This window comes from Phyllosticta citribraziliensis (genome assembly GCF_038025025.1).
Source record: "Phyllosticta citribraziliensis strain CPC 17464 chromosome Unknown J3D65scaffold_1, whole genome shotgun sequence".
Lineage (NCBI taxonomy): Eukaryota > Fungi > Ascomycota > Dothideomycetes > Botryosphaeriales > Phyllostictaceae > Phyllosticta > Phyllosticta citribraziliensis.
This window is the reverse complement of record NW_027117338.1, coordinates 2940423-2960268: the sequence shown is the minus strand read 5'-3', so window position 1 is coordinate 2960268 and position 19846 is coordinate 2940423. Positions and strand designations below refer to the sequence as shown.

The 19846-nt window shown below is 56.1% G+C and overlaps 7 protein-coding genes across 7 annotated transcripts; 4 read left to right on the top strand and 3 right to left on the bottom strand.

Annotated features, from left to right (window-relative positions):
• Positions 1 to 857: 857 nt before the first annotated feature.
• J3D65DRAFT_611514 (uncharacterized protein) lies at positions 858 to 7055 on the bottom strand. Its single transcript, XM_066798919.1, has 3 exons — positions 6547 to 7055; positions 4962 to 6439; positions 858 to 4908 (listed from the first exon to the last, which is right to left on the bottom strand). The coding sequence occupies exons 1-3, from the start codon at positions 6605 to 6607 to the stop codon at positions 1162 to 1164; spliced, it is 5286 nt and encodes a 1761-aa protein (XP_066660250.1). The 5' UTR covers positions 6608 to 7055; the 3' UTR covers positions 858 to 1161.
• On the top strand, positions 6736 to 7990 carry J3D65DRAFT_46700 (uncharacterized protein). Its single transcript, XM_066796478.1, has 2 exons — positions 6736 to 7801; positions 7879 to 7990. Exon 1 carries the CDS (start codon positions 7036 to 7038, stop codon positions 7705 to 7707), a length of 672 nt encoding a protein of 223 aa, XP_066660249.1. The 5' UTR covers positions 6736 to 7035; the 3' UTR covers positions 7708 to 7801; positions 7879 to 7990.
• J3D65DRAFT_46514 (uncharacterized protein) lies at positions 7952 to 9730 on the bottom strand. The gene is made up of 2 exons (XM_066796466.1): positions 9410 to 9730; positions 7952 to 9356 (listed from the first exon to the last, which is right to left on the bottom strand). The coding sequence occupies exons 1-2, from the start codon at positions 9522 to 9524 to the stop codon at positions 8197 to 8199; spliced, it is 1275 nt and encodes a 424-aa protein (XP_066660248.1). The 5' UTR covers positions 9525 to 9730; the 3' UTR covers positions 7952 to 8196.
• Positions 9731 to 9821: 91 nt separating this feature from the next.
• On the top strand, positions 9822 to 11083 carry J3D65DRAFT_683826 (uncharacterized protein; the record flags this gene model as incomplete). Its single annotated transcript, XM_066803774.1, has 2 exons — positions 9822 to 10196; positions 10309 to 11083. The coding sequence occupies 2 exons, from the start codon at positions 9822 to 9824 to the stop codon at positions 10612 to 10614; spliced, it is 681 nt and encodes a 226-aa protein (XP_066660247.1). The 3' UTR covers positions 10615 to 11083.
• A 918-nt stretch (positions 11084 to 12001) lies between these two features.
• Positions 12002 to 12929, top strand: J3D65DRAFT_599610 (uncharacterized protein; the record flags this gene model as incomplete). The annotated part of the gene is made up of 3 exons (XM_066797910.1): positions 12002 to 12315; positions 12417 to 12651; positions 12759 to 12929. The coding sequence occupies 3 exons, from the start codon at positions 12002 to 12004 to the stop codon at positions 12927 to 12929; spliced, it is 720 nt and encodes a 239-aa protein (XP_066660246.1).
• A 1123-nt stretch (positions 12930 to 14052) lies between these two features.
• On the bottom strand, positions 14053 to 16316 carry J3D65DRAFT_46378 (carboxylesterase). Its single transcript, XM_066796456.1, has 4 exons — positions 15801 to 16316; positions 15507 to 15735; positions 14499 to 15451; positions 14053 to 14289 (listed from the first exon to the last, which is right to left on the bottom strand). Exons 1-4 carry the CDS (start codon positions 16173 to 16175, stop codon positions 14233 to 14235), a joined length of 1614 nt encoding a protein of 537 aa, XP_066660245.1. The 5' UTR covers positions 16176 to 16316; the 3' UTR covers positions 14053 to 14232.
• Positions 16317 to 17411: 1095 nt separating this feature from the next.
• J3D65DRAFT_46371 (uncharacterized protein) lies at positions 17412 to 19369 on the top strand. The gene is made up of 6 exons (XM_066796455.1): positions 17412 to 17682; positions 17737 to 17902; positions 17958 to 18070; positions 18122 to 18329; positions 18379 to 18510; positions 18561 to 19369. The coding sequence occupies exons 1-6, from the start codon at positions 17656 to 17658 to the stop codon at positions 19208 to 19210; spliced, it is 1296 nt and encodes a 431-aa protein (XP_066660244.1). The 5' UTR covers positions 17412 to 17655; the 3' UTR covers positions 19211 to 19369.
• The last annotated feature ends 477 nt before the right edge of the window (positions 19370 to 19846 follow it).

Below are 19846 nucleotides of genomic sequence, written 5' to 3'. Positions count from 1 at the left end.
CGTACGCTAATCATGCTCGCTGCGCTTTTCTTGTGCGACGATGCTCACTCCCTCGCTCGCTCTGGCGGTGGGACTGGTCGCTTGCGGCTTACCTCGACTTTGTCTGTCGAAAGCTGCCTGAAGCCGGCCCAAAACTTCCCATCGCCTCGCCCTTTCGCTGGACTCGACGGTACCTCCGACCGACGCGGCGGCTCTAGGCCTCGTTTCGCACACACGTACATTCTTGCATAGCGCGCGCGTCGTTGATGATATACTTGTTCGCATTCCCCAGGAATCATTACTTAATCGGCCACCTGTACCTGAGAGTATAGTATGTAGGCAGTAGTAAGTACGATTCTCAAAACTATCGCCATTTTTGCTTTGTCGCTATAGATTTAATATCTGCCTATTCCGCCACACTATAATATACTGCATGTATACACATACACACGCGCTCTCGTCTTCTTTTTCTCTACATCTTGGACTGTTTCTGCTGTTGATAAAGATGGGTCTATACGTGCGTCTTTACGATGGACATGTCTTGGGCTCCTACTACTTCCTATCTCAAACACTAGTAAGAGGAAGTGAAGAATGCATACATAGGTGGAACGGCTCGTATAGTGTAGTACAATACACAGCAACGAACACTGTAAGCAGGCCAGCGATCTCAGGTAGTCATTCAGTCAGTCCCTCAGTCAGCATCGTCGTCGTTCGTTGATCGTAGTCCTGATGACGATTGAGATTGAGATTGAGATGGATGAATGATGGTCACCGTCCGTAAGACCATGGTCAATTAGGTACGAGAAGATAGAGGAACGACAAGCCACACAAGCATCATCCACACACTCAATCAACAAATCAACCAATCAACCAATAGATTCATCAATGTCATCAATTCATTCGCTCGCTATGCGGCTGGCTGGCTATCTGCTGACAGGCTACTAGAAGAAGAAGAAGAGGAAGGATATAAAAGATGTAGAAGGGAAAAAAAAAATCTAAACAGAGAACGGAAGTAAACGAGTAAACAAAGGTGAGCGCTCAACAAAGCTCCAGATCCCAAATGGCGGCATTACAACCAACGCGGCAGCGCCTTCTTCTCTTCTCCCGATTAGAACAGCAAAGCCCACCCCCCGTGCCCCCCTCATGTCGCAGCACACCTGCATCACATACACACCTACGTAACTAAGGAATCCTCTCCATATCCTCCCGCTGCCGCAAATACTTGGTCGCCAGCACATCGCCGCCGCGCTTACTCAACTCCATCCAATGCTGCGCGACGCACATGGTCGCGGGATCGGAGCGGCCGCCCGCGTCATCGCGGCGCGAGCGGTCGCGCGTCAGCAGCTCGGCTTTGAACACGTCCGACGGCTTGGTGAGCGGGAGGATGGTCTTGGGCAGCAGGTCCGGGTGCGTGAGGTAGAAGATGGCGAGCTCGCGCTCCGCTACGGCGTCGCCTTCTTTGGCCGTGATGATGAGCATGCGCGCGGCGTCTTTCATCGAGTATTTTGTGGCCGGGTTGGTGTCGGTGGAGGGGGGTGTGGTGGTGGTGGTGGTGGTGGTGGGGCCATCGGGCGTGGTTGTCGAGGGAGGCGAGGTTGTTGTGGTCGTTGTTGTTATTGGCGTCGAGGTAGGAGCTTTGGCGATGCCGCCGCTGCTCGTGGTCATCGAGCTCGCCGTCTTCTCCGACGCCGCGCTGCTGCCGCTGTTGTTGGACGCCGCGGCGGCGTGCTGGTGCACGGCGGCGCCGCGGCTCTGCGTGTTGAGCGCCACAATGTCGTCGGCAATCTCAACCATGATGCGGCAGACGTCTTGCTTGAGACCCAGGGCAGCGAGGCCCGCGTCCCAAAACGCCTTTCCTCGCGCCGTCTTGTCCAGCATCTGCGCCGGCACAAACGACGCAATGTACTGGAGGTCGCGAAAGAGCGTCTTGGGGCGAATTTCGGCGTCGCGGAAGAGCCCCGTCAACACGTCGACAATCATGTCGGTGCTGGGCGGGCCGGTGGGCGAACGGGCGCCGCTGCGAAAGGGTGTTCCCATGCCCGTGTTTGTGGTCTCGGAGTTCATGCCCAGCGAATGTGATCGTCTGCCCTCGCAGTTTGCAATCGCCTCTTCGAGATTCTGCGCCTGCTGGTGTTGAGCCGTCGGCTCACGGGAGCTAAACTCGGGAACAGAGCCAAGCGTGGGCGACTGAGGGACCGTAGGCAACGTCTCACGGCGCCCGTACTGGCGACCGGTGCGTGTGCTGAGCGAGGCAATGATGAGTAGCTCCAGCTCATACAGAGCGTGGAGCTTGGAGAAAGGGTTTGGATGGGTGGCAAATCTGCGGAGTAGTCGACGAAAGGCCGTATTGAAAGGGAATTCGAGCAGACCAGCCTTTTTGGCTGATATCCCCGCCGCCCGCGCCGTCGCATCTGTGCCTGAACTCGAGTGTTCAGTCGAGGATTGGTGGTCCGACGGACGTTGCTCTTTTGCAGCGCTTCGCAAATTCCTCATGCTCTTCTTGCGTGCCGCCCGCTTGCGCCGGCGGTCCTCTTCCTCCTTGCGCTGTATACACTCCTCTCCAAAATCATCCGAGAACCACGCGTCCGTCTCGCTGCCGTTGCTGAAGACGACCGTACCCAAATCACTCAAGAGAAGCCCCGTCAACGTCTGCTTCAAGTCCAGTAGGAACCGGCGCTTATCCTCATTGACACTGGCCGAATTCTTGAGCATCACAGTGCCGCGTGATGAGCCGGGGCGGATGCTGGTGGCGCTTGTCGGCGATGTCGCAGCATTGGTGTGAAAAGGCGACCAAAACGTCGTCGTGGAATCAATCGACAAGACGCTTGCATTTCCGAAATAGTCCGGCCCGTCCATGAGATCCATGGGACGCGATCCGGTGGTCCACTTACCAGAATCGAAACTGGCCTGCGATCCCATGCGATTGATCGACCGCAGGCTGTTGGTGCTTGGACGGTTTGAAAAATCCAAACTTCGCAGGCTGCCCTTTCCCGGATGCGTTTCGTATTCTTCGTCTCCGGCGATGCTCAGCGTCCCGACGCCGGTCAAGTAAAGATCTCCTTTTTGTCGGCCGCTGTCCAGAATCTCCTTGTCGCGACGGTACAGCTCGCTGGACCAGAGTACCGGTCCGTCCAAGATGCCATCTCCCACCATCTTGTTGACGCACTTGTCAATCTCAAGGCAGAAGCGGTGGATGCGCTCCTCGCCTTTGCAGAACGAGCTCTCAATCGCATACTGCTTCAACCACTTGAGCGTCATTTCCGCCTGCTCGTCGGCCAACTTGTTCGGCCCGCAGTTTTCGCTCGGAGCAGCCATAATGTCCAAAATCTGGCTCTCAGTCTTCAGTAAGAAGTTGTTGGCCGAGGATTTTGACATGCGCGGGCGATGACTCTGAATTGGCTTGCCGTCGAGCGTCTTGGTCGGTTGTCCCATCATCTTGAGCGCAAGGGCAACGTTTCTGGCTTCTTCGTAGCTTGCAGAGTTGCGGACGTCGGTAATGTACCACATCTTGTCGCGAAGCGACTTCATGCCGGCCATCATGTCTTCAATGGTCGAGTCAACGCGCTCTTGTGACACCTTCAACCACACGAACCAGGCCTCGAATTCCTCAATGGCGCTGGAGGATTTGGTGAGGGCGTCGCGCGCTCCACGACCAAAGTAGCTGAGCAGAGCGGCGTACCCGTTGCGAGTGAGGGAAGGCGACGAAAGCTTGCGCAGTTGCTGCAATGTCTTGAAATACAAGTGCGCATTGACAAAGTCGGAGCGCGCTTGACATTGGTTGAGAGCCGCTTCTAGCATCGTGATCAGGATCGACTGCTTTTCATTTGCCGTCTCTTTCTCGATGGAGCTGTTTCTGCGATGCCTGCTCGGAGGCGTGGTCCTCTGGCTGTTGAACATGTTGGATAGCTGACTCTGGCTGGAGCTATGGTAGGGGTTCTTGTCCCTCAGCGGCAAAGACTGCTTCATCAGCTGGACGCCAGCCTTTGCGTCTCGTTGATGGGTCATTGCTCGGTTGCTAAAGTGCTTGGACTCGCTCTCTGGGGCAAGCTCCTTGGGAATCTCGTAATCTTCGAGGAGCTTGATAATCGCTTCCTTGAGCTGGTGGTAGTCGGTCTCCAATTCCACAGAATCTCCCAGCCCTTCGTCGTCGCTTTCTTCCTCTGTTGACTCGTCCTCAGGCTCTTCCTCCAGTTCTGCATCTTTCCGCATGCGAGTTCGGAGCTCATTGCCGTCTTGAGACACGTAGAGGACAGCCCATCTCTCGGCACACGGGTGACAAGAGCCGTTGCTGGCGCCCAAGCCGAGGATGCGCGTCATTTCCGAGAGCGCCATTCTCAGCCTGCGCCCGTACTCTTCGGTAGGAGCAACCCTGTTGACGCTGTCCTGGTCGATCGAGCCCAAAGTGTTGGTATCAGAGCCAGGTTGGTCAAGAAGAGGCTCGCGCGAAGTCGTGTCGCTCGTCATTGAAGACGTTGCGCTTTGACTAAATACCGAGCTTGCGTCACCAGAAATGGAAGGATTGCGAAAGATTGATATCCCCGATAACGACGAGGCGCCAGAGGCAAGCCCGCGATGTCGACTTTCCTCAGTGTGGCTGGATGATGGTCGACGTTCTGGGAAGAGCGAGTTAATGATGGTAGCCAAGTCTGAGGGGCAAATGACAAGAAACGGTTGGACCTCGATAGTTTCTCGAGGCGAGGTGATGGCTTTGGCTGGAAGGAGGACGGGTTTTGCATTGCTGCTGCGAGAAGTTTTGAATCTTGCCATGATGTTTTCAATGTGGGCGCGAATCTCGGGCAGAATCGGCACTTGCTGCTTCCAATTGTACGTCATGTCCAGCACTTGCTTCTGAGCGCGAATGGCAATTTCTTTCAAAATCCTCTGTCGCGCATGCTCCGTGATGTGGTGCCCAGTCATGATGCCCTGGCTCTGCAAATTGTCAGCAAAGAGGGAAGGAAACCAAACTTGCCCATGGTTCTCACCTCGGGGAAGATGATGGCGTTCAACAGGTAGCTTGAAAAGAACCATCTGGAGATGATAAAGGTCTGGGCGGCAGTCCGGTGCTTCCGCGACGAGTCCTCGAGCTTCTTCAAAATGGCCAGGCCAATCTCCAGGCTGCCTTCGGGGATGCCGCCGGCGCTAGGGTCATCATCAATGACCTCAAACAGCCTCTTGACAGATCTCTCGTAAAAGTCATCCGCGGCAATGGTGTCCTTGGTATTTCGATTGTCTGGTTGACCTCTTTGCCTGGGCATCTGCTCCTCGGCCTTGTCCAATAGGAACTGTCCATCCTGGAGGACTTGCATCAAGTAGAGCTCCAGGTTGGCCCTGCCGGACCACTCGCGCATACCAGCCCAGGCATCGAGCACGCTCTTGATGAACTTGTCACTTCCAGGCTTGGCCTCGGTGATGAGCCGGGCGCACGTCGTGGCCCAAATGTCTGTCCGGCGCAAGTCCTCGGCAGAATCCGGGCCAGAAGAATTGGCGAAAATGGTATATATTAAGGCGGATAAGGGGTCATGGCGCTGAAAAGACAATAGGCGCTCTACTGCCGAGGGGCCCAGAGAGTTCTGGGACTTTTGGCTAACGGACTTGCCGCGAGCCTGCAGGGCCATGACCGAGTCTACGGGATCCAGGGCCTGGCGAAAGGTGGTCAAGGCGGCCAACTCCTGTTGAGAAAGGCTAGTGATGCGCGAGGCAAGAAAGTCAGGGTTAGTGCGCAACTCGGAAAGAAACTCCAAAAGCTCATCCCGGGTTTTCGAGGGTATCTCATGCATAAAAGTAGAAAAAGAATGAATGCGAGGCTCATTCAGCAGCGTTTTTGACTTTGCAAAATCCAAATCGGGTTCCAGCAGGGCGTAGCGCCTGGTAGCATCACAGGAGCTTCGTACATCGTGAAGGGCGTTATAGAGGGCGGCGAAACCTTTCTTGTCGTCGGAGCGGAAGTAGTCAACCAGGGCCCTGTGGACCAGCTCCCCGCAGTGGACCAGGCGCGCCGAGAGGGCGTTTGAGACCAGGGATCTGTGCAGGCGCACGCGGGCGTGGGTCCTCCGCTGGTCTTGGTAGTTGGACAAGCGGACGAGGTGGGCCAGCTCGGCGAGCGAGGTCGAGGAAGCAGATACTATGTCCGGGTGGAGCGAAGCATCAGTATAGTGGGAGACGTCGTGTGGGAGAAGTCGGGGCAGACGGCCAGCCGGGGCCGAGGCGGAAGGAGGCATGGAGGGGCGGGTCGAGGGAGGGAGGGATTTGGCGGTGGGGTTGTTGGTGTCATGTTGAATGTCTCCGGCCAGCCGGCTTCCCATATTCTCGTCTTGTTCGGGTTGGGGATGGGACGAGGCGGGCGGGCTGGGAGACCGGCGGGCGACTTGGCGAGGAGGGACATGAGAGGAGGACTCTGGAGGAGGAGGAGGAGAGGGCGTGGGGCTTGTAGAAGAGACTTGGGTGACGGTAGGTGACACGGCTATGTTGGTTATGTTCCTGTCAGCGAGTGCCAGCGCATCATACAGAGGGACACGGCGAGTGGTCAGGGATAGGCTGCTCTGGGGGAATAAGAAATTGGCAACGTACGGGGAGACGAGTAGGCCGGTCCCGGCGGCGCGCAAGAGGAGGAGTGGTTGCGTCTAATCATGGCGCCATGAGGAAGGCCGGACAGTGACACCAAAAGGGTCTCGCGACGAGGAGGCCCGCGGAGGTGGCGAGCATGCGGTAGGGTAGGGAGGGGAGAGTCGCGGAAGAGAGCAGCAGAATGGAATCGAGAAGGAGTGAAGAGGGAGCTGGAGCAGCGGGCGAGAGGCAGAGAGAGAGCAGCAAGCACCTAACGGGCGAGGTGCATTGGTTAGCGTGCGGTGAAGTGGCAGCGGAGAGACCAAGCTGTGGTATGGGGAGGTGTCGTTATCGATACGCGCTCGAGGCCGATTGGCGGGGGAGGGGGGGCGCGTCTACGGTAGTGAGTGATGAGAGGGCGAATAAAAAAAAGTCAAACCAAAAAAAAAAAAAAAATTGTCGAGTCGCGCGTTGCAGAGGCAGAGGCAGAGGCTGGGCCCAGATGCGACGACGATGTTGACTACAGTGTATGGTGGTGGTGGTGGTGGTGCTGCTGCTGCTGCATGGGCGGCCAGCTCATCGTGGCCCTCGCCCTCGCCCTGGCGCACCCAATCAGTTGGCCAACCAGCAGTCCACCTGATGCCGTGGTGCCTCTTTTTCCAGCCTCGTGCAGCCCCGACAATCTCGCTGCGCTCATTCACTCTCCTCTCCAGCGACCGACCTGAGTGGATCTCCCTGATGCGCTGTCAATGCATCCACATTGCAGACGTCCAATCGCCTGTCCCGACCCTGCGCCCTCTTCAGCCGACTCACTCTGCTTATCCGCCGACTCCTCTCGTGGCAAAAACACTAACTAACTACTTGGCCTTAGATGTGACCTGTACCCTGCATCACTTCTGCCCTCCTCAACCACCACTCGACCTCTCGCCGTGTCCATGTTGCTTGGCCAACGCCCCGACGTCGTGGTTTAAGCTACCATCTCGCTCGCCTCTTGACCGCGACACCCCAGCTCCCGCCTATCAGGGACACCCTATCCACCTCCAGAGCTTGTACCTGAAATGTCCAAACAGCGCTGTACACGCTCTCCGGCACGACCGCAACTCTCGACACTCCATCAAAAACAGCGCCCAATTCCCGCCGACGGCTCCACGCACCGCCAGCTGCCCACGCGGCTTGACTCACTGAAATCATCTCAGACCCGAGTCGAGACCGACCCGTCACCATACAGCTCATAAATGTGGAGATGTCGCAGGGAGACTGCTTCGAGAACCGCCCTGCGGTGAGGCTTCTTGACCGGCTCCGGCCCGATGTACTCGCTCGACTAGTTACTGACTCTGATCGCCAATTGTCCTCCAGCTAACAAGTCACCAAGCCAAAAACTCTGTCGCGCTGCCAGCCTGTCCGTCTGATTCATGCGCTGCGTCTGCACGTCTCAAGTGCTTTTTCTCAAGCCGCCGCAGCGCCTACTTACGACAACCAGACATGTCACGTCAACACACTAGGGCTTCGCGCCGTCGACCAGACGTCCACCGGAGACACGTGTCTGCGGGGATCCTCGACGTCTGCACTTTCCCGAATAGGTAGCGTGCCACGCCGTCGTCAAGCTTAATCTCAGAGCCGCGCTCTGGGGCCGTCGCTCCTTGTGTAGGGTCGCCTGCCTTGTGCTGCCTCTAGCTATTGCACCGTCTTCCTGAGCAATGGAGCCACCTGCTTGCGACTTGCGCCGAGGTTCTTCTGCCGCCACACCTTTTTCCAGCCGACGTCTGCAGCCACCCACTCGCCGACGAGCTCCTCCAGCCCAAGCTCTTCGGCTGCCGATTCTGCAAACGTCTCGGCTGCTCGCTTGCCCTTCTCAGAGAGAGCCCAGAGAAGAAGTTGGCGCTGGTGCTCTCCATTCTCGTCTGAGTAAGACGTCATGATCGAGTAGAGCTCAACCCCTCGGTCTCCGGTATACCGACCAAGGGCTTGCCAGAACAAGTGCTCGTCTCCCCTCTCCTCCTTTACTTTGCTGCGGAGAAACTCGACTGGCTTGACGCAAGAACTGATGCCCAGCTGGAATCCGTCATCGTCCCATTGCTTGTAGTCCTTGCGGAGAATGTCGTACAGCCTCATGCCTCCAATGTCCTGCTTGGCATGGCTGATTTCTGCAAAGAGCTTGTCCTTGTCAAACTTTGAATCCTGCAGCGTTATCTTGGCCTCCAAGTATTTGACAGCTTTGACGTCGTGATCCGTGGTTTTGGTTGTTGACCGCAAATTGCTCGTGTCAATCAACACGCTCGCCAAAGCCAGCTTGGCCACTTGGGCATCCCAAAGGTTGATTTGATATGCATCATTCACCACCACGTTCCCGTCACTCTGCCCGTGGGCTGCACCAGACGACAGTCCTTCAGATGAGAGATGGTCCCAAAATGGCCGCATGTACTCCGTAACCAGACTGGTGCAGCTCCCGCTCACTTCAATGACGCGTGGCTCATCCGCAGTGTCCTTGGGGACCTTGTTTTCATCGTCGTGGTGGTCGATGCAGCCCGCAACCCTGTCTCCATACACATGGCCCAGCACGCCCTGCAATGCATTGTGGTCGACAAGTATCCATCGCGTCTTCTTGGGGCTCAGCTTCTGGTCCAATTTGTCAAGAGGCGCAAGATCGTCCAGTGTGATGAGGTGGCTGGGTTCAAGATTGGCGTGTGGAAGCAATGCGAGGAACTCTGGCCGCAAGTGGATGTCGTTGGCGGGGATGTTGGTGACGGGAATGTACAGAGGGGTGAAGGCGTGCTTGGGAGGCTGTTGGCTGCGGAGGTAGGCAAACAGAAGTGAGCATGTCAACGAGTCCAAATCTGCCGCAAGTCAGTGGATGGTTGGACTCTGACAGTGCGCGGTCACAACTTACCAGCAGATTCGTTGCCAATGGCAAAGGTGACCTTGTCGTTGTTCGAAATGGCTGTTCGCAATGCCTTTTTGGCGTGGACAAGAAAATTTCGCAGCGAGTTGCGTGGAAAAGCCATTGGAGGGATTGAGGGCTTCGTCTGGAATCACTTGCAGAAGGGTTCTGTTTCAGGTATTGGAAACTGTCGAGGGCAAAGATTGGCGTTGCAGAGGGAGCGCAAGGCCAGGGTCCAAGGTGTTCATGTCGAGCGACCCCAGCTCTCCGGGTCAGTGACATCACCATGGGGAATTCGTGGCCGGCTGCCGACGACTCCCCGCCGTCTCACGCTTCGGGCCGCCGTCGGATGACAACTTGACATTGGACCAAAACGAAACCCTGGCAACTGACGACAGGACTCCTTCGAAGCCATCTCGTCATGGCAGACCCCGCGGACAAGCCCAATCCGGTTCCAGATCGACGTGCGCAGCTTGAGCGCAGTATGGAGCAGCTCGAATGGCTGGGCACCCAATTGCATCCGCTGGAGCAGACCATCCTGCTCAACAACCTGGACAGGTTCATGAAAGACTCCGACAACATGGTCGCGCGAATCAAACGTGGCGAGCGCCCAGCCGAAGTCTTCGGCTCCAGCCCTGACGGCTCTGACCAACAAGCATCAACAGAAGCCATGACGACAAGCGCTCCTCGAAGGCGTCGCTTGAGCGCGGGCCCGGCCAGAGCTTCTACCAGACCACTCGCCGTCGTCCCTGGGCCTTCAGATGCTGGTCAAGGGCCTCCAAGTCCCGGAAACGGAGTTTGTCCTGGAAATCCACGCAAGAGATGCCGTGATGTGGAAGGTGAGCTTTTGCCCGCGCCGCAATCACTTCCAGCACAAGAAATTGAATTCTTGCTGACTTTCAGATTAGAGTGATATGGTCACTGGCCGAATATCGACGTTGAGGTTCCACGCAACCCTACGAATTATCATGAGGACGTGTCACCCTCTGGCTCGGTGCAGCAATCACGGCTTTTTCCAAGCAAAATTCAAGCCTCCAGAACTCAACCAGATGGATGAACGGCAAAGCATAAGTCTGTCCCCGGACGAAAAATCACCCGGACTTCGCACTTCCGTCTATCCAGGCCATGATATCGCACCAGACTCCATTCCATGGCTTGTGGAGGAGTTTTTCCAGGCATTGCAAGAATGGAATCAAACCAACAGGTACCTGTGATACCACTTGGATTTCTGTTCAGCCCCGACCTGCGTTGAAGTCGCGGGCGCGTCGTCAATACCTGACACCTCCTCGTTTACTACAATGCTAGGGAACAATTATGCTGAGCTCCTGCGGGAGCCATTCCTTTGAGCAACACAACCTCTCAACCTGCTGGTCGTTATTCCCATAATGCTGCCGCAATGGGATCCCAGCGACAAGTTTCGCAGTATCGTCTACTAGTTCTGGAACGCGATACCGAAACCGAGCATGCGTCCAAGGAGCGGGAAACTTTGATCTGACGTTGAGCTTGTCCTTCAGGACGATCTACCCGCGTGCCAAAAACAAAGCTTTAAGGCGCTAAAGTCCGTCTTATCCCCCGCAATACGTATTCAGGAACTACATGCCTAGATACACTTCGATTTGGTGCTTTCTGGTTGTCGACCTCCAGGAACTTCCCATATTCGGCCAAGAAAGAAAAATTTCGCCGCCACGATGCAGGGTTCCATGCGCATTCTGTACAAGATCTTGGCGCCTAATCTTTCCATCTAGGCCCAAATAAAGTTTTAAAGTCTCGACTAGCCCTCTATGGAGGACAATTACTGACATTACGCTCCGCGTAATGCTAAATATACAACTATCTTACTATGTTCACGCCGTCATTTTGCTTTCCTGCTGTTTGGCAGGCGCTGATCCTATGTTGGAAGCTCATCAGGGGCACTTGCTTCACAAACTCACTTCACTAGGTGGGACTGTCATTTTGGCTCGATATTCACGTCACCACTGTTACTTACAATCTTTCCTCCTTGGTTCCATCTCAAGCCTGCCTTGAACGGTGCCACCGCTGCCAAATCAAGACCAGATGCTTGATGCTTACACAGACGCCTCGCAACGAGGAGTGTGTATTACACACCTCAATCACCATCAGATATCAAGCAGTGGTATTTGGGGATCGACATCGTTCCCCTCTCGACCTCTCCACTCCCCATTCTTGCTCACAGTGGCGGCGGGAGTGGCTGGAGTCTGAGTCTCCGAGTCCACCACTCATCAAATGCAAAAGAATCCTGCACCTACGTCCATTGGCAGAAACAAGGAAAAATGGCCTTTTTGGGTTTTCTGCTTGCTCGAACTATGCGATTATACACACTGGCTGCAGTCGTCGTACCTGTCCGCCGTACCCTCGTACATGGCAAACGGCGAACCAAGAGAGTGTGAGGTGAGAGGCATGTGCGTTGTACTCAGTCGAGCGGAACAGTGTATATGAAGCCGCTTCAGACATGGCAGCTCAAGGCAGCAGCACGAACAGCAAACAAAGGGCGAGGCGCACGCAGTTCGTCCGTCGAATTCTCGCACCTCACTCAACCGTCCGTCCTGAACGCTCCCACTCCGACGACACGCCTTCAACACCATGCGCATTCCCCTCCTCAACCCGCTCCTCCCGCTCCTCCTCGTCTTTCTCCTCTCCACCACGCCCCCCGGCGCCCTCGCCAGCAAATGGTACGACGTCCACTTCGCCACAACGCCGCACCCGGAGCCCGTCCAGTTCTTCGTCGAGCTGTCGGGCCAGATGGTGATTCCGCCGCTCAGGTCGCCGGGCGCCTACTACATATTCCCGGGCCTGCAGCCGCGGTACGGGGGCGGCATCTACCAAAACGTGCTCGATGGGAATAAGGGGCATTGGTCCTTTGCGAGCGGGTGGTGCTGTTTTAAGGGGTGGGGCTGGTGAGTTGTTTAATTCTTCTTTTACTTGTGCTGTTGCATCTGTTTTGGGGTTTTGTGGCTGTGGTTGTGGTCGTGATGCTGTCTAACACACCAACCGACAGGGGCGGCGGCTTCAACGTCTACGCCGGCGAAACCGTCTCGTTCAACAACAAATGGACTCACGCGGGCGACGAGCGCGCGTGGTGGACGACGACCATCCGCCACGACAGCACGGGCACGACGCGCACCAACTCGTGGCCGCTCGGCGGCAAGTTCTTCAACCAGGCGCTCTTCGCCATCGAGGTGTACGGCAAGGCGTGGGATTTTGGGTGGCTCGAGTTTCGCAATGTTGTAATTGTACGTCGTCTGCTCCTGCTGTTCTGTTTTTCGTTGTCGCTGCTTGTTGGCCGTCGACACAGAGATGACTGGCTGACGCTCACCCGTTTTTCTGGGGGGTGTTGCAGATATCAAACGGCCGCGACACGTCGTGGTGTAAGCCCGTCACCGACACGACTATCTACTACATCGAGAATATACAGGCGCGCGTCACGCCGAAGGGCGTCATTTGCTCCATCGGCAAACTCATACTGAAGGGGCCGAAGCCGGGGAGGTATCCGCCGCGGGAGAAGGAGTAGAATGAGGAGGGGTAGGAGGTGGGAGGGGCTGTTGGGTGGCTGGCAGAGCGGAGGGAGGGAGGGAGGGAGGGAGGGAAAACCCACTATGGTAGATGGGTGGGCATTTGGTGGTAAAGACAGAATAAACGATTGACGGTGCAAAGGATTGCTTCACTGCGCGTTCTGTGACCCCACGACGCACGTACGCACCTACTGGCATGGCAAGCCGTCGGCAACAAGACGATCAACGGCCTAGCCAACTAAAAACCAAAGATCCTGAGGCCTAATTCAAGAAGACTACACGGAGTAAAGCAAACGCCGCATCCAACGAGCCAATAAAAAGCCACAGCGAAAGAGATGGAGTATACCGGTATATTGTAGTCAGAGTAGAGGCCGGCAACAAGGTTACCGTACTTACCAAGCTACCGCGGGTACGCATGTCGTATATCGGAGCAAACCTAAACACGGCGCACGAGCGGCCAATCAGATTGTTATTTTTACGACGCGACGCAACATGCCTTCACTGAGTGCGCGTAACGCACACGGCGCTGCTTGTGGCGCTGTCAAGCTAGTAGTTGAGGCGGAGGCGGAGGTGGCGCAAATGAATGCTCAGTGCTCCCCTCTGTACACTGCCCTGCCAAACGCGTTGTACAGATCGGGATCACGCAATCCCAGGTTGGTCCTTGCACGGGCATGGCCAAGAAGCAAAGTAGTGCTTGCTTGCTTGCTTGGAAAGAAAGGCTGGATCAAACTTTTGTTGCAATCGAGAGCGGTAAAACGCCCCGATGGGGCGAGGCTCTATTCTATCCTATCCTTTTCGCTATGCAGCAGAGCGGCGGGGGTATCAAGATGTGCGTGGGTGAAGGAAGAAAATACGAAAAGAAGAGGGAGAGAGAGAGGTGGTCGTAGGCAATCTATCGTACAAGAGGGAGTGATGTGGTGGTTAGGGGGAAGATCTTCTTGAGGTGACTGATGAAGAGAATAGAGAGAGAAAGATGAGAAGGTTCCCACATGCAAACAAGATGCAAGAAGGTGAGAGGCGTGAGGAACAGAGGTGGGGAGATGTGTGAGTGACTAGACAAAAATCATTAATTGAGCGAGTCGACGCTTTCGAGGCAAGTAGGTAGGTATGCTGGTAGGTAAGGAGCGACTGTTGCTGCGTCGGAACGCTCCCTGTACAAAGGAGGACAAGGGCCGATGCTCGTGTTTGCCCCACAAGACCGGCCAGCCGTGGTGAAAGGAAGAAGATATCGACAAAAGAACTTCAGGTGGACAACGCGTCAGACCGAGTCTTTCAAACAACGTCGCAGGCGAGGCGCGTCTTCTAGACAGTGGTCGGATCAATAATGACCGGGTAGGCGGGATAGTGCGGCTTGTACAGCTATAGTGCGCCAAAACACGTTAGCCTAATTCTTCTTCCAAATGAGGTCATGGGGTGCAAATGCCGAACTCGGTGAGTAGATCTCGCTGATCAACGCGTCCAAGCTCTAGCACAAATCTCCGCATCATGCTGATTGCTGGAGATCGCGAAATTTTGCGAGGAATTCGGCTTCCGAGCGTAGACGGAGAGGAAAGATTGGAGAAACTTACAGATTGGCATCGCGCGTTGTAGTCTGCCGTGTCGGCCATGATGATCTCCGTCTCGTTGCCTGGCACTCCGACGGTTGCAACGGGGCCCGACTTGGGCGTGGCCTTGTCCCAGCCAGGGCCGGCAGCGGGGTTCTTGATCCAGGCGACGAGCCAGTCGTTCATCCAGTCGGCGAGGACCTGCATGTCATCCGTGACGTCGCTGGCGTCGAGGCCGGAGAAGCAGTCGCCGCCGCCGTGGAAAAAGGGCACCTCGGTACCGTGCGTCGGGCCAAGGCCGTCGACGCCCGTGACAATGCTGTAGTCGCCGAACCAGCGGTAGATCCAAGTGGGCTGCGTTGATGCACGCAGGTCGAGGAGGTAGTCCGTGGAGCAAAGGAAGCGCGCGTCGCCGTAGCTCGCTCCGCTCATCGAAGAAACGCTCGAGTAGTCGGACTCGTTGTACGAGGCCAGGAGCTCTTCATCCGGGACAAAGGCGAGATCGGCGTCAAAGGTGTTGATCCAGGAGCTGAAGTTGGTGTTCTCGGCGGAGTAGACGGCGCCGAACAGAGCCCCTTCTTGATCGGAGTTTCCGACAATCAGCGGCACATTTGTGGGGTAAAGACCCTGTGCAAAGCGTCCCTCATAGTCGGAGTGGCGGGTGATGTTGTCGACAATGGGCGCGAACCACGTGTTGGTGGTCGAGTTGAAGGTGGCCGTCTCAATGTCGTAAACGGGGAGCGCCTCGAGATCAGCAATGGAGTCGACCACGGAGCCCGTAACGTTGGAGATGTCAGCCATCAAGGTGTCCAGGGCAACATCCTGTGGCGCGTAGCCCGGACCAGACTTGGCGTTGGCAGACATCTCGATGGCGCCGGCGAGCCACGTGTCGGGGTGATTCCAAAGGTAGTGGTCGACGTGCACGGATCCAGAAGAGTGACCACCGAGCACCACTCGGCTTCTGTTCCCGCCGAACGCTTGGGGACCATGTTAGCCAGAGCAAATGGCTAACGCCATCGGGGCATGACTTACTTTCAATATTGTCGTAGACCCACTCGAGAGCAGCCTCGACATCGAGGATGTTGACGTTTTGAGATGAGCCATTTACGCCCAGCAACGCCGAGTTGGGGGCGCCAAAGACGCTTTCGCGATAGTTGAAGTTGACATAGACGACACCCTTGGAGGCAAAGTTGGTGCCTTGCCATTGAGAGTTGCTGGAGCCGCCAGTGACCATGGCGCCTCCGTAGACGTAAACGAAGACCTAAATAATGGTCAAAAGCTTAATACCAAAAGGGGAGGGATGTGCAAAGCCGAGGTATCACTTACGGGCAAGTCAGTTCCGTTTGCCGGAGTCCAGACATTCAGGTTCAAGCAGTCATCGCCCTGGGCAGCGAGGCTGCTGGAGATGCTTGCCTGAGGGCAGGTTGGACCATATTCGGTTGCGTTGAGGGAAGTCGACCACTTGACGCCGGTCACTGGAGGCTGAAATCGGTTGGTGCCAGCGGTCGATTCGGCAAAGGGGATGCCTTTGAAGACGCGGTTCCCCGTGCCTTGCTCGGTGTAGCCTTGGACGGCACCCGAGTTGGTGCAGACCATGGTGGGAGTGTCGATGCATTGTGACAGGGCCTGGCAGCCGAGGAGAGCCACTGGGAGCAGACCGGTGGTCACGGCTTGACAAACAAGGTTGTCGAACAGACCCATGGTCGCGACAAGACGTTGAGCAAAGGTTGGCAAAATGAACGACAAAGGAGTCAGGTGCAACCAGGCTCAAGCCGAGACAAAAGAGGACAGCAAAGGGAGAGCGGACAGATATCAAGGAAGAAGCAGGAAGGGGGCTTCACGCACGCAGCCGTCCAGGAGGACATTTTGGGGCAGAGGGCAGGCATCCACGGGTTCTCGCCGGGAATTTGGACAGGCGCGCACAGCAGTCTGAACGAAACACGGGACCTACCGGGGGAGAGGCGTGGGCGAATTGGCGATACGGATGGCAGTGGGATGTGGGTCGAGGCGAAGTTCAGGTGCGGGCAGGGGCGAGGAAATGTGGTGTAGCTGGGGGATGGCCGTCCGGCATACGAGATTCAGGGACTACGCCAGATGTGGCCACGCCACGCCTGTGCGAAGCGAGCAGCTGTCCCCAAAACCGCATGACGGACACGGGCGTCGAGTTGGACTGGCAAAGTCTATACCGGAGCGAGGTGGGGAGACGTGTGCTCTGCAAATGACGACGCGCGCGTGCCATCCAGGTGCGGACGATTGCCCGGAGAGTCATGGGCGCAAGACGGTTCGGTGGGCGGAAGAAAGTTCTGCGGCCGGAACCGCAGACGGAGAGGTGCAGGGCAGGACATGGCCATGGTAGTGGTGGTGGTGGTGATGGACGAGGCCGACAACGCAAGCAACAAAGGTGGTGAGAAGAGACGGGAGGTTGTTGGTGGTGTTGAAGGTACTGTACAGTACCACAGGCGCGGCTCACTGCCGCGTCTAGCGAGCACCTCAGCGACCTGGAAGCTCCGGTGGCCGATAGGGCTGCTGCGGTGCTCCCTTTTCTTCCCCCTCCCTCTTCCGTCCTCTTCTTCACCACCCAACGCCATCACGGTTCATCCTCACGCCCGCACAGCCCGTCCTATTCGGCCCGGCCTCCAGCAGCCTCTTGGGCAAATTCTCGCGCTCTTCCCTTCCGCTTCGTGCTCGCCTGACGACACATCCTCTGCGGATATTATTGAATCCTCATACGCCCGAAGACACATCCCGGCCCTGCGCCCACCACCCCGGTGCTTCTCGGCCTGCTTCTCGGTCTTCTTCACGCCCGCCGACTTTTTTGCTCTCTCATCTGCCGCTCTCCTTGGCTGTCATGCCGCGTGGTCTTTTGCCCGTCCTTGGCCTGCCGTCTCAGCTAGCAAACAAATTCTGCATCAAATACCATCTTCGCCATTCTGCCTTTCCTCTTCAAAGACGAACGCGCGGCCGTGGTCTATCGATGTGTCGCAGGGATCGCCCTACAATGTCATGTGTGATCATATCAAAGCTTACATGATCCGCAATGCCCCATGTCATGAATCCCGGACTGTTCTTTTGGAGCCCATGTGCGGTCTCGCCCTCCCCGCCGTCTAAAAGGCGACCTGCCTGTCGATCCACCATGTATTAACTTCTTTTTGTCCCCTTTGGCATCCTACTTGCAACTACAATGGGTGCCACTGGCGTGGGCCAAGTCGTATGTTGCTCCAGAGTCCCTAATGTCTTTTACTTCTGCTAATACACCTGCGAGGCATCATGGTACGTTTGTACCGCGGCCGCGGGCACATTCCTGGCCACTCGCCTGGTGGTGAGGTTGCTCAGAATGGGTGGCCTGGCCGTCGACGACTACCTGCTCATTGGCGCCTTTGGCCTTCTGGTTGGCGATTTGGGCATACAGCATCGGATTTGGGTCATTGGTATGCGTCTGAAGACTCACTTCTTGTTTGTGCATCATTGCTGACCGAGGTCAAGGCATGGCTGAACCGCAGCGTGCTTCGCCTGCCGGCTTCATCGAAATGCAAAAGCTCATCTATCCTGGCTCTCTCTTCTACACTCTCTCTCTGTGGCTGATCAAAGCCGCCTTGGTGAGTGAGAAGTCTCGCTGTCATGAATAAATGGCTTATTGACAATCTCAGGTCATCTTTTACAAAAGGCTCGCCGGCACCACTTACCCGTATTTGCAAAAGCTCTACAATGCCACGTTGGTTTGGCTGGCCGTTTCCTGGCTTGTCATTCTATTCGACACAATTTTCAGGTGTTATCCACTCAGCCGCTCATGGAGCAGAGAAGGCAACACTTGCCCACCTTCGGCTGGCCAGATTAACTACTGGATCACCATATTATGTTGGTGGCACAATGCGATCCATATGGAAAAGCGCTGACAATGCTGCAGTCAATATTTTGACAGACGTCCTGATCATGTGCCTTCCAATTTCCATGGTCTTGAAGCTCAATCTACCCACCAAGCAAAAGTTTGGTGTCAGCTGCGTCTTCGCCCTCGGAATTATCGTCATCATAACGAGCAGTACGTCTAAAGTCAGGAATCGTCTACTAAAATAAATACTGACTTTTTAGTCATTCGCGCATACTACTCCCATACGCAAGAAACCATGATTACGTGCACCGTATCCATGATCGAGACTAGCATTGCAATAATCATGACCTGTCTGCCAACGCTTCGTGTCGTCATTCTCGGCCACACATCGCGCAAAGGAACGTACCCAAGCCGTCGTGGATCTAACCTATACGAACTCAACGTATCTGGCCGACAAAATTGCTCCCACCGCACTACCATTACTGCCAACGGTACCAAGCCCGATGACAAGGTCAAGCGCATGACTGGTCCCATAACGCGCAGCGATAGCGAGGATGAGCTGGTCAAGGAACTCGCCATCTACGGCGCGCAGCCTGTCACCCCGAACGGAGAAGGAGTCCAGCACAATCCCGAAGTCATGTCGAGTTTGAAGCTGAACCCGGGAGACCGAGTAAGCGGCGAGACGTATGTCAACGCTCCGAGGTCGCCGAGCAACCACAACAGCAGAAACGACATGGCCGTCGAGGTGACGACAGAATTCCAAATCGTCCATTCGGAAGACGGGCTCGAGACGGAGCGCATCGCAACGGCCGACTCGGACACGGTTCCTGGCCGCCCGCCGTCGTGGCCTGCGGGTCGTCCGCCGTCATGGCCTGAGGGTCCCCCTACGTCATGGCCTGCACCGCACTGAGGGCCATAAATCTTCTCGGCGACAACCGGAAGTCTGGAGTTCAGAATACTCGACACGCCCTCCGCTCGTCCTGTTGCGTTCATCAGCTCCGCCGGAGGTTATACGTGTAGCCGACTGCTTCGCGCCCACCCGCCTGTTACGACACCTTCACGCCCCATTCCAATACCCTTCTACGCAGTTGATCCTGTTGCATCGTCGGCGCGCCCTTCTACCAACAACCCCAGCCAGCCCAACTACACGCTCCCGAGCACCAAGACAAGCAGCGGCTTCGAACTCTTTCAAAACACCAGAAGCCGCCGCCCCTCGAGCACGTCCAAGATGCTGGCTCGCTGGTTGGTAGACGCGCACCAGCACGACACAGCAATCATGAGCGCGGGTTCCGCCGCGCAAACACCCCCTGCAACTCCTTTAGTCTGGCGACGCCTGTTCCGCCGCCGACCACTGTATTCTTTGTGTTCTATACATTGTAACCACCTCCGTTGTACAGAAAAGCTAGACATGCCGGAGACGCGTTGTTTTGGATGTACGGCTTGGTGTCTTTTTCTTTCCTTGATGCTAATTCTGTTGTTGGATATACCACTTTTTTGTGTTTCAATGTATGGATGTAGAGATAGAGGAGTCTGGAAAGTGACGGTA

Excerpts from the sequence above, each read along its gene's own strand:
- J3D65DRAFT_611514 (XM_066798919.1), bottom strand. The coding sequence starts at position 6,607 with ATGATTAGACGCAACCACTCCTCCTCTTGCGCGCCGCCGGGACCGGCC. Across the intron at positions 6,440-6,546 it reads ACCGGCCTACTCGTCTCCCC|CCGTGTCACCTACCGTCACC; the intron begins GTACGTTGCCAA and ends TAACCAACATAG. Across the intron at positions 4,909-4,961 it reads ACGCCATCATCTTCCCCGAG|AGCCAGGGCATCATGACTGG; the intron begins GTGAGAACCATG and ends GACAATTTGCAG.
- J3D65DRAFT_46371 (XM_066796455.1), top strand. The coding sequence starts at position 17,656 with ATGGGTGCCACTGGCGTGGGCCAAGTC. Across the intron at positions 17,683-17,736 it reads CCACTGGCGTGGGCCAAGTC|GCATCATGGTACGTTTGTAC; the intron begins GTATGTTGCTCC and ends TACACCTGCGAG. Across the intron at positions 17,903-17,957 it reads GCATCGGATTTGGGTCATTG|GCATGGCTGAACCGCAGCGT; the intron begins GTATGCGTCTGA and ends ACCGAGGTCAAG.
- J3D65DRAFT_46514 (XM_066796466.1), bottom strand. The coding sequence starts at position 9,524 with ATGGCTTTTCCACGCAACTCGCTGCGAAATTTTCTTGTCCACGCCAAA. Across the intron at positions 9,357-9,409 it reads CATTGGCAACGAATCTGCTG|ATTTGGACTCGTTGACATGC; the intron begins GTAAGTTGTGAC and ends GACTTGCGGCAG.
- J3D65DRAFT_46700 (XM_066796478.1), top strand. The coding sequence starts at position 7,036 with ATGTTGACTACAGTGTATGGTGGTGGTGGTGGTGGTGCTGCTGCTGCT.
- J3D65DRAFT_46378 (XM_066796456.1), bottom strand. The coding sequence starts at position 16,175 with ATGGGTCTGTTCGACAACCTTGTTTGTCAAGCCGTGACCACCGGTCTG. Across the intron at positions 15,452-15,506 it reads GGTCTACGACAATATTGAAA|CGTTCGGCGGGAACAGAAGC; the intron begins GTAAGTCATGCC and ends ATGGTCCCCAAG. Across the intron at positions 14,290-14,498 it reads ACAACGCGCGATGCCAATCT|CTGTACAAGCCGCACTATCC; the intron begins GTAAGTTTCTCC and ends GGCGCACTATAG.